At 39.0% G+C, this 14,791-nt stretch overlaps 1 protein-coding gene across 13 annotated transcripts in view; it reads left to right on the forward strand.

Moving 5' to 3' along the window:
- ATP9B (ATPase phospholipid transporting 9B (putative)) overlaps positions 1-14,791 on the forward strand; it is a 118,411-nt gene that overhangs the window by 96,485 nt on the left and 7,135 nt on the right. For all 13 annotated transcript variants that reach the window (XM_083746878.1, XM_083746873.1, XM_083746877.1 and 10 more), the window contains 8 exons: positions 598-846; positions 7,045-7,206; positions 7,665-7,757; positions 10,249-10,332; positions 11,469-11,639; positions 12,544-12,642; positions 13,762-13,851; positions 14,349-14,493. In XM_083746878.1, the coding sequence (XP_083603004.1) occupies positions 598-846; positions 7,045-7,206; positions 7,665-7,757; positions 10,249-10,332; positions 11,469-11,639; positions 12,544-12,642; positions 13,762-13,851; positions 14,349-14,493 (1,093 nt within the window). The remainder of the gene's footprint in view (positions 1-597; positions 847-7,044; positions 7,207-7,664; positions 7,758-10,248; positions 10,333-11,468; positions 11,640-12,543; positions 12,643-13,761; positions 13,852-14,348; positions 14,494-14,791) is intronic.

Consider the following 14,791-nt stretch of genomic DNA (forward strand, 5'->3'; position numbering starts at 1 on the left):
GGATCCATGTGGATCCATGCTTTGTAACTACATTTTAAGTGGAGAGGGAAGGAAAAACACAGAAGGCACAAGGAGCATGAGAGGGGTGTGCAGAGAAGCAGCTGGCTAAGAATGCAGGACAGGGATTTAAGGGAGGGAAGAAAGAAAGGCAAAAGTTCCCCCCCACCCACCCAAGCCAGCCCTCTCTCTCTCTCTCCCTCTCTCCCACCTGCATGTTTTCTGGCTGCCTGCGAGGAGCAGGGAGAGGAATTAGAAGGAAGGACGCTCTGCTTTCCCCTCTGCTTGCCTGGAGGGGAGGGGAGGGGATTTGCCTGTTCTTTGTTCCGTTTGAGCAAACACAGCAACGAAACACAAGCGGGTGGGCAGTAACTTCCTCTTTTCAGGTTTCCCTTCTCCTACACGTGATTTGATTTTTGCCTGATTTTTGTTCCTGCGCTCGCCCTAGTCGGCTCCAGGGACCACACATTCGCTCAATAACACGCACAGACATTTCCCCTTCCTTTTTAGGAGAAAAAATCTGCGTGTTATAGAGAGAAAAATACGGTATATATGAGCTATATTTTTATTTGATCTGGTTATTCTGTGTATATTTTAAAGGTGCACTCCCAGTCAAGTGGAAATGGTACAAGCTCAACACCTTCCAGAAAGATGCAGTCTTCTGCACCAAAAGTTCGCAAAACTGTCAGCAGTCGAATACATGAAGCAGTAAAAGCTATTGCATTGTGTCACAATGTTACACCTGTATATGAATCCCGAGCAGGAGTGACTGGAGAAACAGAATATGCTGAGGTAGATCAGGACTTCAGTGATGAAAACAGAACTTACCAAGCTTCTAGCCCTGATGAGGTAAGGCTTCCATCATAATTTTTATATTTTCAACTAAGTTGTGATATTTATATTTGTCACTTGCTACAGAAAATGTACAGGGTGAGCTCCCATTGTTCAACCCCAGCTCCTGCCCACCCAGCAGTTCAAAACCATGCCAAGTGCAAGTAGATAAATAGGTACCACTCCGGCGGGAAGGTAAATGTTGTTTCTGACCCAGAAGCTGTCTCCGGACAAACACTGGCTCCCTCAGCCTATAGAACGAGATGAGCACACAACCCCAGAGTCATCTGCAACTGGACCTAATGCTCAGGGGTACCTTTGCCTTTACCTTTAAGGGAAATGTAGTAAATAACAACTGGGTTCTCCTTGCTATACTGTATTTGCAATGCTTAGAATAGAGCATAACAACATTTACAACTGCAGAAGCATTGATATCATTGCAACAGTTAATGGCACACAAAGTGCAGATACGTAGTTTGATATGTTTAGAATACAAGAGCCATTGCTATACTGCCTCTGAAATGCTGTGATTTTAAAGGAAAATTCATCTGCCAAATCAATGGTAGAAGGTGTGGCAATCTTTACAATATATCTTCAGTTGGTTAAAGCCATCTGAGGAAGGTCATGTTTGGATCCAGCCCATGGTTGGAAACAAACTCATTTATTTAGTGAGGATGAGGGGCTAGCCTCTTTATGCAAGGACCCTGGTGAGAGGCCATTTAGGACATAGGGGCCTGCTTGTGTGCCCTGATGTAACAAGAAGGGAATAGTGACAACAACACTGAACACTGAATGAAAGGCAGTCACTGGATTGAGTGAGACAGTGCCAGGTTAGTCATTCACCATTATACTTTGGCTGGTTCACCACCTAGGTCAGGCACTATCCAGCATTTTTTTTGCTGTTTTATATTGTTTTGCTAGCCATCATATTTATTGAATTTTTATTGTACATTTCTTCGTATTACTATTCTGTTTACCCCACTTTGGGGACCAAAAATCAGCATATACATAAACCACAATATAATTGACATATAATGATTTTTCTGAATGAGCATGGTTCCATGTAACTACAGTTAAATGAGCTGGGAATTCTGGTTATAAAATTCAGTAATGATGTTTAAATAATTAGTTCTGAATTCACAAAGAAAAACTGTTTGATTTCCCTTTTTTAAATTGCATGTTAGCTACATATATATTGAATTGTTTATCACCTTCTGAATTTATTAAATTTGAATTTGTGGATGGGAGTAATGGGTAGAAAACGCTCTGTAGTGGGTACCTGAAACTGAGGGTGCTCTGCTTTGGGTGCCTCCAGGTCTGAGGCCTTCTCATTGGCAGTACCAGCCCCATTGAACTTTCTGCCTAGAAGAGTCTGGTAAATGCTGCCCGAGCCTTTTTTTTAGAATAGCATTTGCTGGCCTCATGAAGTCTGAGATGGTCTGGTAGCTAGTATTTTAGTGGATTACTCTTTTATCACTGAAGTGCTGCTGTTATTTTAATTGTCTCCATATATTATATTATATTCTACTATGTTTTCTTGGTTTTAAATTTGAAAGCCATTATGTAGATACCTTTTGTAGGATACCTGGTATCAATGTCAAGCTTAACGGTAGTTACCGTTTTAGCAAGAGACAGTTCACATGCCTTGATATGCATGATCGCAACATATATCCATTATCAGCCATATCCATTGTCACATGAGCGGACTCCCCTTTCTTCTTCATTCCGCTGCCACCCCTGTGCCCCTATCTGCTCCAGAGGGTGCCCCAACCCTGTAAAACAGATTTTGTGGATATGAGAGAAAGGAGAAGAAGGGAGTCCTGTTGAGAAAGCTGAAGTCCATTTGCAAGAGGACTGGTGCTATTGGAGGCCACCCTTTAATTTTGGCGTAGTAGAAATTAGACAAAATGAGGGGAATAATCTTATGGTGGTATCTGGCTAGGTAAAATTCAGAATAGACCCATTGGAATTAATGGACTTAAGTTATACATGACCAGCTTTCCATCTGTTCATTTTAGTGTATCTGTTCTGAATACAATCTAGTCAGGGACCATCCTCAGTGAATATCGGCTTTACTTTGTGATCATTACAATTACTTTATGTCTCCTGAAATTCTTGCAAAATTTGTTTTTTTGAGAATTTTTTTAAAAAGTGTTAGTCATAAGCAAAAATAAAGTTGTGAAAATGTTCAGATAACCTAAAATTCTTTGTATCACAAAAAGAAAGCTAGAAGTGAAAAGACCAGAAGGTCTTTATCATAATTTTTTAAAGAGCTCTATTGATGCTATCCTTGCAAATCACTGGAGCCTAAGGAAAATAATGTAAATGGTTCATTATTTAGCTTATTGAACTTTCTTGCAGTTAGGCTGACAGATGATGCAATGTTTCCCAATCACACAACTACCATTTTAAAAGCATTTTTATTGAATATACTGCTGTGAATATTGCACCCTGGAGCTTTATTTAGGGAAATGGTTCAATTGATGTTTTCTTTTTAACCTCATTTGTTGACCTATCAAAACATATTTGGTTAATAAGCAACAGTATCATTTGACAGACTGGTTTTCTGCATTCAATGTTTTTAAACAATGCAGTGTTTTCTGATAATTTATAGCTGATCACATTTCCATATGTGACAGCATATACTAGTATTCATTGCAGCATGTACCATATAGTCTTAAGATGGCAGAAAATGTTCACAGCTGACAATCAAGAAAAAATATGTAAATAGTTCAAGCATATATCATTATTTTGCTAAAACATTAAAACTTCACAGAATATATTGAAAGCATTCCACAATAAATGAATGAATAGGAACAACCCAGTTTCAAGTAATGCACAATATTCATGGGCACTGAAATGCCTGATAACAAATTTTGAAGGAATTAAGACCAATGGGAAGCTTCATTATAATGCATGTAGCTACTGTAGTTTCAGATAAGTAACTTATTCTGTATTCATAGCATGAGCTCTACTTATGCCAAGCTCATTGTTTCTTATGATAAGTGATCAATATTTCATTTTCTCTGAAAGAATGGAAAGTTTCATTTGTCTACTCCTTGTGCCCTCTACAGCATACCAAGGAAAGGGAACATATTGAGAATTCCACTGATGAAACCTAACTGCTGATGCTCTGTTATCATACATGTATGCCCAGTTAAATGAACAGTCATAAAAGGATATGAACTTAGTAAATAGAGCAATAAGTTCAAAGGTCACAAGCCCAAATAATTCAGAGACTTACTATGAACAGGAGCCATTGAAGACCTTTGCCCCTCTTTGGTCAGTGAAGATGGATTAGTCACAATTTTAATGATGGCTAATTCTAATGAACTAGCCACTTATTTGCTACACTTTAGCTGTGCATATACCAAAACATCCCACATTTGAAATATTAAACATTATGTTAATATTTTGTGAAGACATGGTGAGGGAAGAGTAATGGAAGTAAAGTAAAATAAAAAGTAATACAAAGTTTAATAAAAATGTTCACAACAATGATAAAATATCCATATGCAAATTAGAGTGGAAAAGCCTCATTTTACATTGTGACGTGATTGTGAAATATTTTTCCCAGAGTACATCGAAGGAATTTTACAGTGGCCACATATCATATGAAATATTGCTTATTAAAATTGCTGAATTGTACAATTGTTAAAATTGATGTTGTTACATTTCTAAATTAGAGGTGGGGCAGACTCAAGGCTTGTGGCATCGTGTATGTGTGTGTGTGTGTGTGTATAAAATTTCAGAAATAGCAGATCTGTGCACAAGCTCAGCATAAGAATTAGTTTCTAGTACAGAACTGAACTCACTTTTCAAATCCACTCCCTGTTTCTCCTCCAAACTTTTTTTTTTTAATCAGCAACCTTATTTGGGGACAGGAAAGGCTTTTTGTTTTATATATTTGAAAGATTTATATTCTGCCTTTATTGTACATAATCTCAAGGCTGGTCACCTTGAAATAACAACAATATAGAAACATACTATATAAAATCCATCAGTAAAACCATCTCAAAACCTGCATTGCTTAATCTGCTTCCTACGAGAATGCTAGGTGCCTTAATAGCTCAGCCCCCATCCCCACCAAAAAGCTGGAAGAAGAGATGGGGTTTCAGTCAGTGTAGATAACTGAACAGTGCTGGTACCAGTTGTGCCACAGGGAGCAGAGCATCCCACAGCTGGGGGGGGGGGCACCACCAAACTAAAGCACCTTGGGCTTCACTCAGTTGTGGAATGACATGAAGGGCCTCAGTTGCCAACTCTCTTTTGAGTCAGAAAAAAGGGCAAGACACCCTTAAGAGGTGGTCTTTTTCCTTTCTTAGGCAAGTTTTCTTCCTGTTCCATTTCCATTTGGAGCAAGGCTGAATGATTTGCGGTAGCACAGGAGACACTGTATTCCAGGTTGTTATGGCTCTCATCCAAATTGCACTCTTGGACCCTTCCATGAGCCTGACTTCATTTTATCAAAAGAAACTTCTTCCTATAAATGAAGCAGAAGATTAGGATCCAAGCCTAGTTTTCTTTGAGTACTGTTGATAGGCTAATATATTTGACTGAACTACCAGATACTGATATTTTGTGATTCTCTAATAAATATAAAAGCCTGGTGATTCTTCTCTATTGGCTCCTTGACCTTATCCGTTAGCACAGGTATAACTATCTAAAATGTAGCTGTGCTATAAACTGCCAACTCAACTTGCATGTGAAGCCATGCATAAACTAAATAATAAACAGATGTGAGTCACCAAATATAGAACACTCAAGTCCTCGTTGCAAAGGGACACAAATGAGATGATAGGGTATTAACGGAAAGATGCAATTTACAGGTCAGAATGTAATAGTAACCTTTCACTGTGAAAATTGAAAATTAACCTTTGGAGTATTGGATCATTTGCAGCTAATATAGTGAGCTTGTTAGACAAACTTTAAACAGCTATTGTTGTGCATCTGAAAATGACATTTTAAAGTGTATTTATTTTGGACTCTTTATTATATTCTCATATAATAATCATTTCACCATATTTTAATTTACTGATGCTTACAATAATACACATGCAGCAGCAAATCGTTCAGACTGCCCCCCCACTATAGTCAAATAAACTTTGCTCATTAATTACTAGGCACTGAGTTCTTTCTTTATTTCTTACTAGTAACATCTATTTCCTGATGCATGCCTAATGAAGGCAGGTCAGTTTAGCTAGCTCTTCTTTGGGTTCTTTATAGAACAGGACAGCTCAAATTTTCATACCAAGTGGGCCACAAGAGAACGTCAACATGGAATACTGTGCTTTCGGGGGGGGGGGAATCGAGCCTAAAATTTGATGCTCCCCAGCCCTCACATTGTCTTCCCAAAGCTGGGTAAGCAAGTCAGTGGGCTTTGAGGAGAAGGCCCACTGTCCTAGAGAAGGCCCACTGGGTCCTAGAGTCTTCCTACCTCTATCCTGAAGGTAACTAAGCTTCGGGAAGGAGGTGGGTGGACTGTAGGAACCTGGCAGAGCCCTCACACCTCATTACCAAAACCCAGAGCCTCATTAACCCGGTTTTGGGAAGGCAGCGTGAGGGCGGCGGGTCAAATGTTGTCAAGGGCCACCAAAAAAGGCCTTGAGGGCTGCATGTGGCCTTTGGGTTGCGTGTTGAACCAGCCTGTTATAGAGCAACACTCAGTGTTTCAGATTCCTTCAATTTCCAGCATAAAAAGGTATACACACCACTGGTACCAAACTGTATGGGAAACAGTTATGAGCTTTTCATTGTTTGTAATGGATTTATGAATACCTGTAGAGTCATACCTTGCATCCCGAATGCCCTGGAACTCGGACGTTTTGACTTCTGAACACCGCAAAGCCGGAAGGGATTGTTCCATTTTGCAAACGTTCTTTTGGAATCTGAACGTCCAACGGGGCTTTCACGGCTTTTGGTTGGCTGCAGGAGCTTCCTGCAGCAAATGAGAATCCGTAATTTGGTTTTTGAACGTTTTGGAAGTAAAACAGACTTCTGGAATGGATTCTGTTCGACTTCCAAGGTACGACTGTGTACTGCAATCCTTAAGGGATTTTGTTGGCCTGGTATTTCATACCTTGGCTTATATATGGTACAAAAAATATTTGGCTTTTTAAGTTTTTAGATTTCTACAATTAATCATAGACAATTGTTTGTGTGCAGTTTTATTTGCACTGGATACAATTGACAATCAAAACTTACTTCTCTTTATAGGTAGCTCTGGTACAATGGACAGAAAGTGTTGGTCTTACTTTGGTGAGCAGGGATTTAACTTCAATGCAGCTGAAAACCCCCAGTGGACAGATTCTGACATATTATATTCTGCAAATTTTCCCTTTTACATCTGAAAGCAAACGAATGGGAATCATAGTGAGAGTAAGTTTTGTCAGTCTTTTTCTTCATCTGTTTTGCAGGTCATATATTTATGAAAGCTTATTGTTTTGAAAATGTATGTAAGTTTTCAAATATAAAAGTTGGCTTACTATATGAATAATATTGATTTGTCCTCCTCAAATACTTTATGTCTTTGGTAATAACTTTAAACATTAGGAAGAACTTCCTGACAGTAAGAGCTGTTCGACAGTGGAATTTGCTGCCAAGGAATGTGGTGGAGTCTCCTTCTTTGGAGGTCTTTAAGCAGAGGCTTGACAACCATATGTCAGGAGTGCTCTGATGGTGTTTCCTGCTTGGCAGGGGGTTGGACTCGATGGCCCTTGTGGTCTCTTCCAACTCTATGATTCTATGATTCTATGAACTTACCAAAGGCTATGGGTATTTGCCTGTGGTATGAGTAGACTATGCTGTTTTCTAATATATAGTATCTTCCCCTGCAGGATGAATCTACAGGTGAAATTACGTTTTACATGAAAGGTGCAGATGTTGCAATGTCCTCCATTGTTCAGTATAATGACTGGCTAGAAGAGGAGGTAAGAAATGTTAAAAACAGTTGTTTCAATTTGAAGAGAAAAAGTAACTGTTTTACTTTGTCATAAGGAAATGTAGAACTGTGAAATTAAAGAACAGAAGCAAAATAGTAATGGCTTCCAGTCCAATAACATCTGTCTGCTTCAAAGATAGAAATAATGAACCAAAGAAATAATGGATTGGGAAATGCAATTAAGTGTATCACTAATAGGTTTTAAAGAGTTGCAGTGGTTTAGAAATTTTGTATAATGCAAAAAGAAGAAGAAAGTTAACTCTCAAATTAAACAACAGATGGATGTCTTTTTTAAGTATTCAGAATTCATTCCAGAACAAATAAACATATAAAATGAGGTTGAAAGAGCTTCTTTAGATGCACCCAACTTTTTTCTTTTATTTTCTTTTTAACTGCCATACATTTTTACTGTAACATTATAAATAAATTTATTTTCACAAACTAAATACGTTGCACTGTGTTGCTGTACTAGACACCAGCAATTGTCTTAATTTGACCTTACATATAGACAATATGGTAATGTGATGATCACACAATGCATGTTCATAATGGTATTGGCAATATAAATCAATACCTGCTTGAGGCAGTTTGATTTAATCAGGGGCATGAATAAATTAAACTCCCTGAAGAGCTAATAAAGTGTCATAAAAATTACTTTTGGCGATAATGATCTACAATTAATTGTAAAATACTTGCTTAATTTATTTAGCATTATGAGGTCAAATCAATAATCATTTTGCACCAGACAGAGAGCATCAAGCATTTTAAAGAATCATTAATGTTGCTGTTTTGTATTATTTTTAATTCTTGTGTTTTAATTTAACAAAATAAACTTACTGCCAATCATGTTTATGCTATGGTAATAGTAATTCTCCTATGACACATAGATACATTAGCCTAACTTAAAAATCATTTTTAATATGTGTAGCTTGGGTGGGCAGGAATGAAACTTGTTGAAATAAAGCAATGGCTTAAAAATCATGTAGAGGCCCACATAAATGTTTGGTTGAATATTCACAATCAGGCTTCCTCATTTTCAACTTTATTTGCTATTTTTATATAGAACTTCCAGGACACTTACTTGTTTTTACTATCAATTTATGTATTTAATATAGTACTATCCCACCTTTTATGGCAAGTCATCACATTTTTTCAATAAAAGTGTTTAAAACAAACCTATTAAACATGTTAAATCTTTTAAAACATCAAAGTAAAACATCTATGAGGGGACAGCAGTAGAATCAATACAAGGCTTGGATAAATTTAAAGGAAGTATTTGGGTGCAGCTTTAAAGGACTAAGACAGGAGGGCAAAGAATTGCTGAGAGAGGGAATTCCACCTCTGAAAAGGCCCTCACCCTGTTACATGCCAACCTGATAGACCTTAGTGTTGGGCTCTAGAAAGGGGCCTCTTAGGGCCTTGCAGATTTACATGGGTGAAAGCAATCTTTCAGATAATCTGTTACCAAATTGTTTGGGGATTTAAAGACTAGTACTAGCACTTCAAATTGAAACCACCAATGAATGGGTACCAAATGCAGATGATGAAAAATCAGTATATTATATGATCAAACCACCTAGACCCAGCAGTCATTCTTATGACTGAATTTTGCAGTTGATGAAGCTTCTAGGCTGCTTTTAAAAGAAGCACTCACTATATAGAGTAGCCTAGACCGAATGTAACCAGTGTATGTTTTGCTGAAGCCTGGTCAGTTTTCTCCAGATAGGATTACAGTTAGCTACCAGCTTCAGCTAGTTGAAAGGCATGCCTAACCACAGAGATAACAGCAGCTTGTAGATGCTTAGATGCCCAAATGCTTAGAAAGTTGAAGTAATTTCAATCTGTTTTAGTATTTTAACTTTTATATGTTTTAAAGATAACACTGAGTCTAGAACTTTGTTCAGGCATCTGTCTGAACATGTAAAAGGTTAAACTGGGGATGGGAGAAGGGTGTACAAGCAAGCTCTGCCCCCAGGCACTTCAACTGTAGAGTAATCCTATTAAAAACTGGTTGCAAACCACATCGGTGGTCTTCTCAACCAATATACTTCTATATTATTTGGATTAAGTTTATTTGCTTGCCCTCCCAGAACTGCCTCCAGCCACTTCTTTCAGGTTTTCACTGCCTCTCTTGAATAGTAGATGTAAGTGAGCATTAGAAATGTGAGAGGCTGGAAGCTTGAAGCGCCACAAAGGCCAGTAGCTCTGGGGTGGAAAAGGCCATCCTCTAGAACCACCTTCTGAACCCACCCTTTCAGAAAGGACTGGAGCTGGTGTAACTCTCCCTTGAATAGTTGGGAGAAACTTGCAAAAGGATGTTGCACCATTTCCAGCCTTAGAGTTTTTTTCACATTGATTGTTCATTTGTGATATCAAAGCCTATTAATTTGAGTTTGGTGAATGGGCCCCTATCACTTGCAAAGACATTTCTGATTCATAATTTATGACTATGCTTTATTGTTTATTATATGCAATTTTAGTGTGGTAACATGGCAAGAGAAGGACTACGCACTCTGGTTGTTGCCAAAAAATCATTAACCGAAGAACAGTATCAGGATTTTGAGGTAAAAAACCCTCATACTATACTGATGTTTTTGTATTACTCTGGGTTTAACAACACACTTAATCCAAAATACTTCAGTGTTTCAAAATAATTTAGAATGGCTAATATAGACTAATGATGAGTGAGATCTACTCTAGCTTGTTTCATCATAAGCTCAGTCTTTGTGGGCTTTTAGGAGAAAACTCTGAGAAAGCTTGGACTTTTCTCAAGAAAGCTTGAAAAGACACTGAGCCCCATGAAGCTACCTCCCAGCCATTCATCGTCACAGCTCTTGCCCTCTTCTCAAACTTATCTCTGAGTGGAGGAGAAAATCTGGCAGCAAGGAAGGCTGTCAACAGTCAAAGCCTCATCTTTAAGTTTTCAGGCTTGTTGTCTCCTAAGCATTGAGCTATGAAATGTTGTTCCTCTAAGACAGTGGTTTTCAGCCAGTGTGCTGTGGCACCCTAGGGTGCCTTGAATGATGGTCTGGAGTGCTGCGAGAACACTGGCCTCTGTCCCTCTTTCCTTCCCTGTCTCCTCTAATGCCTTCTCGTGTCTCTGCCTCCCAAAGGCTTGCACAACTGTTGCAGCGTCCCAGGTTACAAGCTTCCTAGGCGAATGGTGCCTCTGGGGCTGGTCAGGGGGTGCTTCCCAGGCCCATGTGGGGCATTGTGAAGAGGCACCTCTCTTTGGGGCAAGACTAGGAGTGGCAGCTGCGGCTCCCCATAGAACTCCCAAGGGAGGGTGTTTGAAAAAGGGTGAGCGGCTGCCAGCTCTGCAGACAAGGGGGTGACATAACTGGGCTCCTGAGCTCCCCAGGGGTGCCACAAAAAGTATGTAGTTGGTCAAGGGAGCCGTGGACTCAAAAAGGTTGAAAATCTCTGATTTAAGATATTAATTGAGCATAAAAATATCAGTGGTTACTTAAACGTGATGCCTATGTTCTGCCTCCACTGTCTTGAAGCAGTATGCTTCTGTATATCAGTTGTTGTGAATCACAAGTGGGAGGAATGCTGTTATCCTGAGGTTGGCCCATGTGAGAACAGAGTGTTGGACTAACCCAGCAGGACCGCTCTTACATCCTTACGGTAGTGTCCCAGTTGGCAACAAGTAAAAACCTTTTATGTATATAAAGTTGTATTTTTGTCTTGTAAACAGAATCGATACAACCAAGCAAAATTAAGTATACATGACAGAACCCTCAAGGTGGCCGCCGTTGTGGAGAGTTTAGAAAGAGAAATGGAATTACTGTGTCTCACTGGAGTTGAAGATCAGCTACAGGCTGATGTCAGGCCAACTCTGGAGATGCTTCGAAATGCTGGAATAAAGGTACTAGCTTTTGTTTTGTCAGATAGTTAACTTGTTTCTTTAAATTTGTTGTCTTTGCATGGTAGATTTATTTCCACAAATAGCAAATGATTCAGTCTGCTACCATGTGAGAAGGAGCGTTTGGATACTGGATAAGCTCCTGCACATTAGGCCGCAGAACTAAAGAGAGAGAAAGGAGAAGCCCAGCTGAGTTCTCTTATACCCATGTTGTCACTTCTCATGGAAGACTTATTTAACTATTACAGCAATAGATAACTATTCAACGAAGAATGTACACAAAAGTTCACATAAATATATTCTGTACCTGCAACTGTCATAAAATGTTTCTCTATGAAATATTCCATGAATGCAGCCACAGACACAATACTGACTTACTTCACATGACCTTCGTCCTATCAACCTAAACTACCCCATCTTCCTACACAGAGCCTCAACCAGTAGCAGATGGGGCGAGGGCAGGAGTAGTGCTGGTCACCCGATCTCTTGGCTAGTGAATCACTGCTGCTTCCTGGGAAGGTGAGTGGGAGATAGAAGATGGTGGGGAGCTCAGCACTGTGTGAACATGCTGGCAGGAGTGCTGTATTAACACTGCCAGTGCATTTGCACAGCCCCAACCTCCCCACAAACTTGTACCTCCCACTCTTAGTATAAAGCAGCAACTCTGCTGCTAAGAGGTCAGGTGAGCACTTCTGCCCCATCGCACCATCCACTACTGGCCTCAACAGCAGGACCCTGCACCATATCCTTAGCAGAGGGGACCTGTACATTTTTGTTTAATGATATATAATAAGAAATTCCTTTGATAGACAGCAATTGAACACAATGCTCAGGAACACATTTGCATTTTTTTGTGAACGCAATAGACAAATAATAGTCAACTAAACTACTCTCAATTACTTCATAGATATGGATGTTAACAGGAGATAAATTGGAGACAGCTACTTGTATTGCAAAAAGCTCTCACCTAGTATCCAGAGCACAAGATATTCATATTTTCAGACCTGTAAGTATTGCTACCAGTACTTTGTTTCTTGTCACCCTTAGCAATATCTGCTACTGTTGTGGTGTTTGCTAAAGACATGATAAGTGTTCATTCAATTTATGAAACAGAAAGACAGACAGACAGACAGACAGACAGACAGACAGACAGTCAGACAGTATGGTAAAAGAATGAATTCCAGTGGGAATGCTATACACCCTTAGCTGCCCCAGTTTAATTTGGTTTTTATGTTTCATGACATCTGTTGAATTATGCACACATACTCATGTTCTCATGCACCTACATGCCCACATACTATGCGCCTGCACAGGCCATGTCAATGGGAACCATACAGAAAAAGTCTTCTGTTTCAATTTGACCCCATGTCAGAGGATAGCTAAAGTGCAGTAAAGCCAGCTTAGTGTCTTTCGGACTACACTGAGAACATATTGACAGCTTTTTCTGATAGTCAAGGCCAGAGATGGAGGAACTCCAGTCTGTGAGCTGATCTTGGTCTGCTGGCTTATCCAGTTTGGCTCACACGGTCATTTCCCCCAGACTATGGCCATATTCCTGGAGTACGCCTTGCAAGTTTCCCCACCCTCACTTAGTGCACAAGGACTTCCTCTTTTGGAATTATAATTGCATGAAAATGTCCACTTTGGAAATTATCAGTATTTGCTATCCCTTCTGCTCCACATTCCTTATATCTTATCCCTTTGGAAATCCTGGGTAGAATACAGTTTCTCATTCCAATAGTTTTTCATCTTCTATGAAATATTGCCCTGGTCCGATATAGCAATAAACCATGATTTAGCATTATGACAATGTGCCACAACTTGTGCAATCTCTGCTCCTCTCCCCACTCCCCAGCTTTGCATCATTCCGAAGGGGAATTGATTATTTACAGTGGGAAGCAAGAGATTTATAGAGATTTAAGGGTGGAAAAAAACAGAGTAATTCCACCATAGTATAAAGCAGATAGATAGATAGATAGATAGATAGATAGATAGATAGATAGATAGATAGATAGATAGATAGATAGATGATAGATAGATAGATAGATAGATAGATAGATAGATAGATGATAGATAGATATTACTGTCACACCTTAAACTGTTGAATGCTTCCTTTTTAATTAAGGTTACAAGTCGTGGAGAAGCTCATTTGGAGCTAAATGCATTCAGAAGGAAACATGACTGTGCATTGGTAATATCTGGGGACTCTCTGGAGGTAAGGCCCTGGCTTTTGTCAGTGACTGTACTGTTAAGGTAATTTAAAAATTGATTGATACAGTACTAAGTACTTTTACCACCAGACTGCCAAAAGAGGACCCGAATAGCCCCTTTGGTCTGCAGCTTGTTTTACATCAAAAACACTTAATACTGTAAGATTAAACCAAGTTGAGGAACAGTTACCCAGAATATCTGTTATCTGATACCAGCCTTGGACTCATTGAAATAAATGGATCTACTTTGAGTATAACTTTGTTATCACCCTCCTTCTGCAAAAATACTTGTTTGTCATTTCACAATATCAAAGATGATAATAACTTTCTGTGAGTTAAATTCTCCAATTTAAATTCCAAGATACATGTACTTCTGGTGCATGGGAATAACACTGAAAAGTGATTCAACTTTCAACTAACTGCTTGGTCTCATGTTGTTTAAGCTAAAAATACTGCTGGAGTTCTGTTGAGTGCTAAACCCCCAATATGTTGCTTTTTGTAGGTCTGCTTGAAATACTATGAGCATGAGTTTGTGGAACTAGCTTGTCAGTGTCCAGCTGTAGTATGCTGCCGATGTTCACCCACCCAAAAGGCCCACATAGTAAAATTGTTGCAACACCACACAGGGAAACGTACTTGTGCAATAGGTAAGCATCCACTCTGGTTTTATTCCTGTTGACAAACTAATGATATGTCTGTCCTCTCAAGTACAATAATGACTAAGTAACTGTCCTGGATAATTTAATATGCGAATGTTATATTTTCATTTATTTGTTTTCGTAAAAGCATTGAAAAAATGTGAAGAATTAAAAAGCTCTGCTTTAATCATTAATGCTTGGTACTAAAAATATTTAAAATGCATTATTAAAAGTATATTATCATAGTATCCTTTGATTTTACTTTGAGCTTATTTTTCTATGACAATATGCAAATCCTTTATGCCAC

Source organism: Podarcis gaigeae (genome assembly GCF_964106915.1).
Source record: "Podarcis gaigeae genome assembly, chromosome: 7".
NCBI classification, from domain to species: Eukaryota; Metazoa; Chordata; class Lepidosauria; order Squamata; family Lacertidae; genus Podarcis; species Podarcis gaigeae.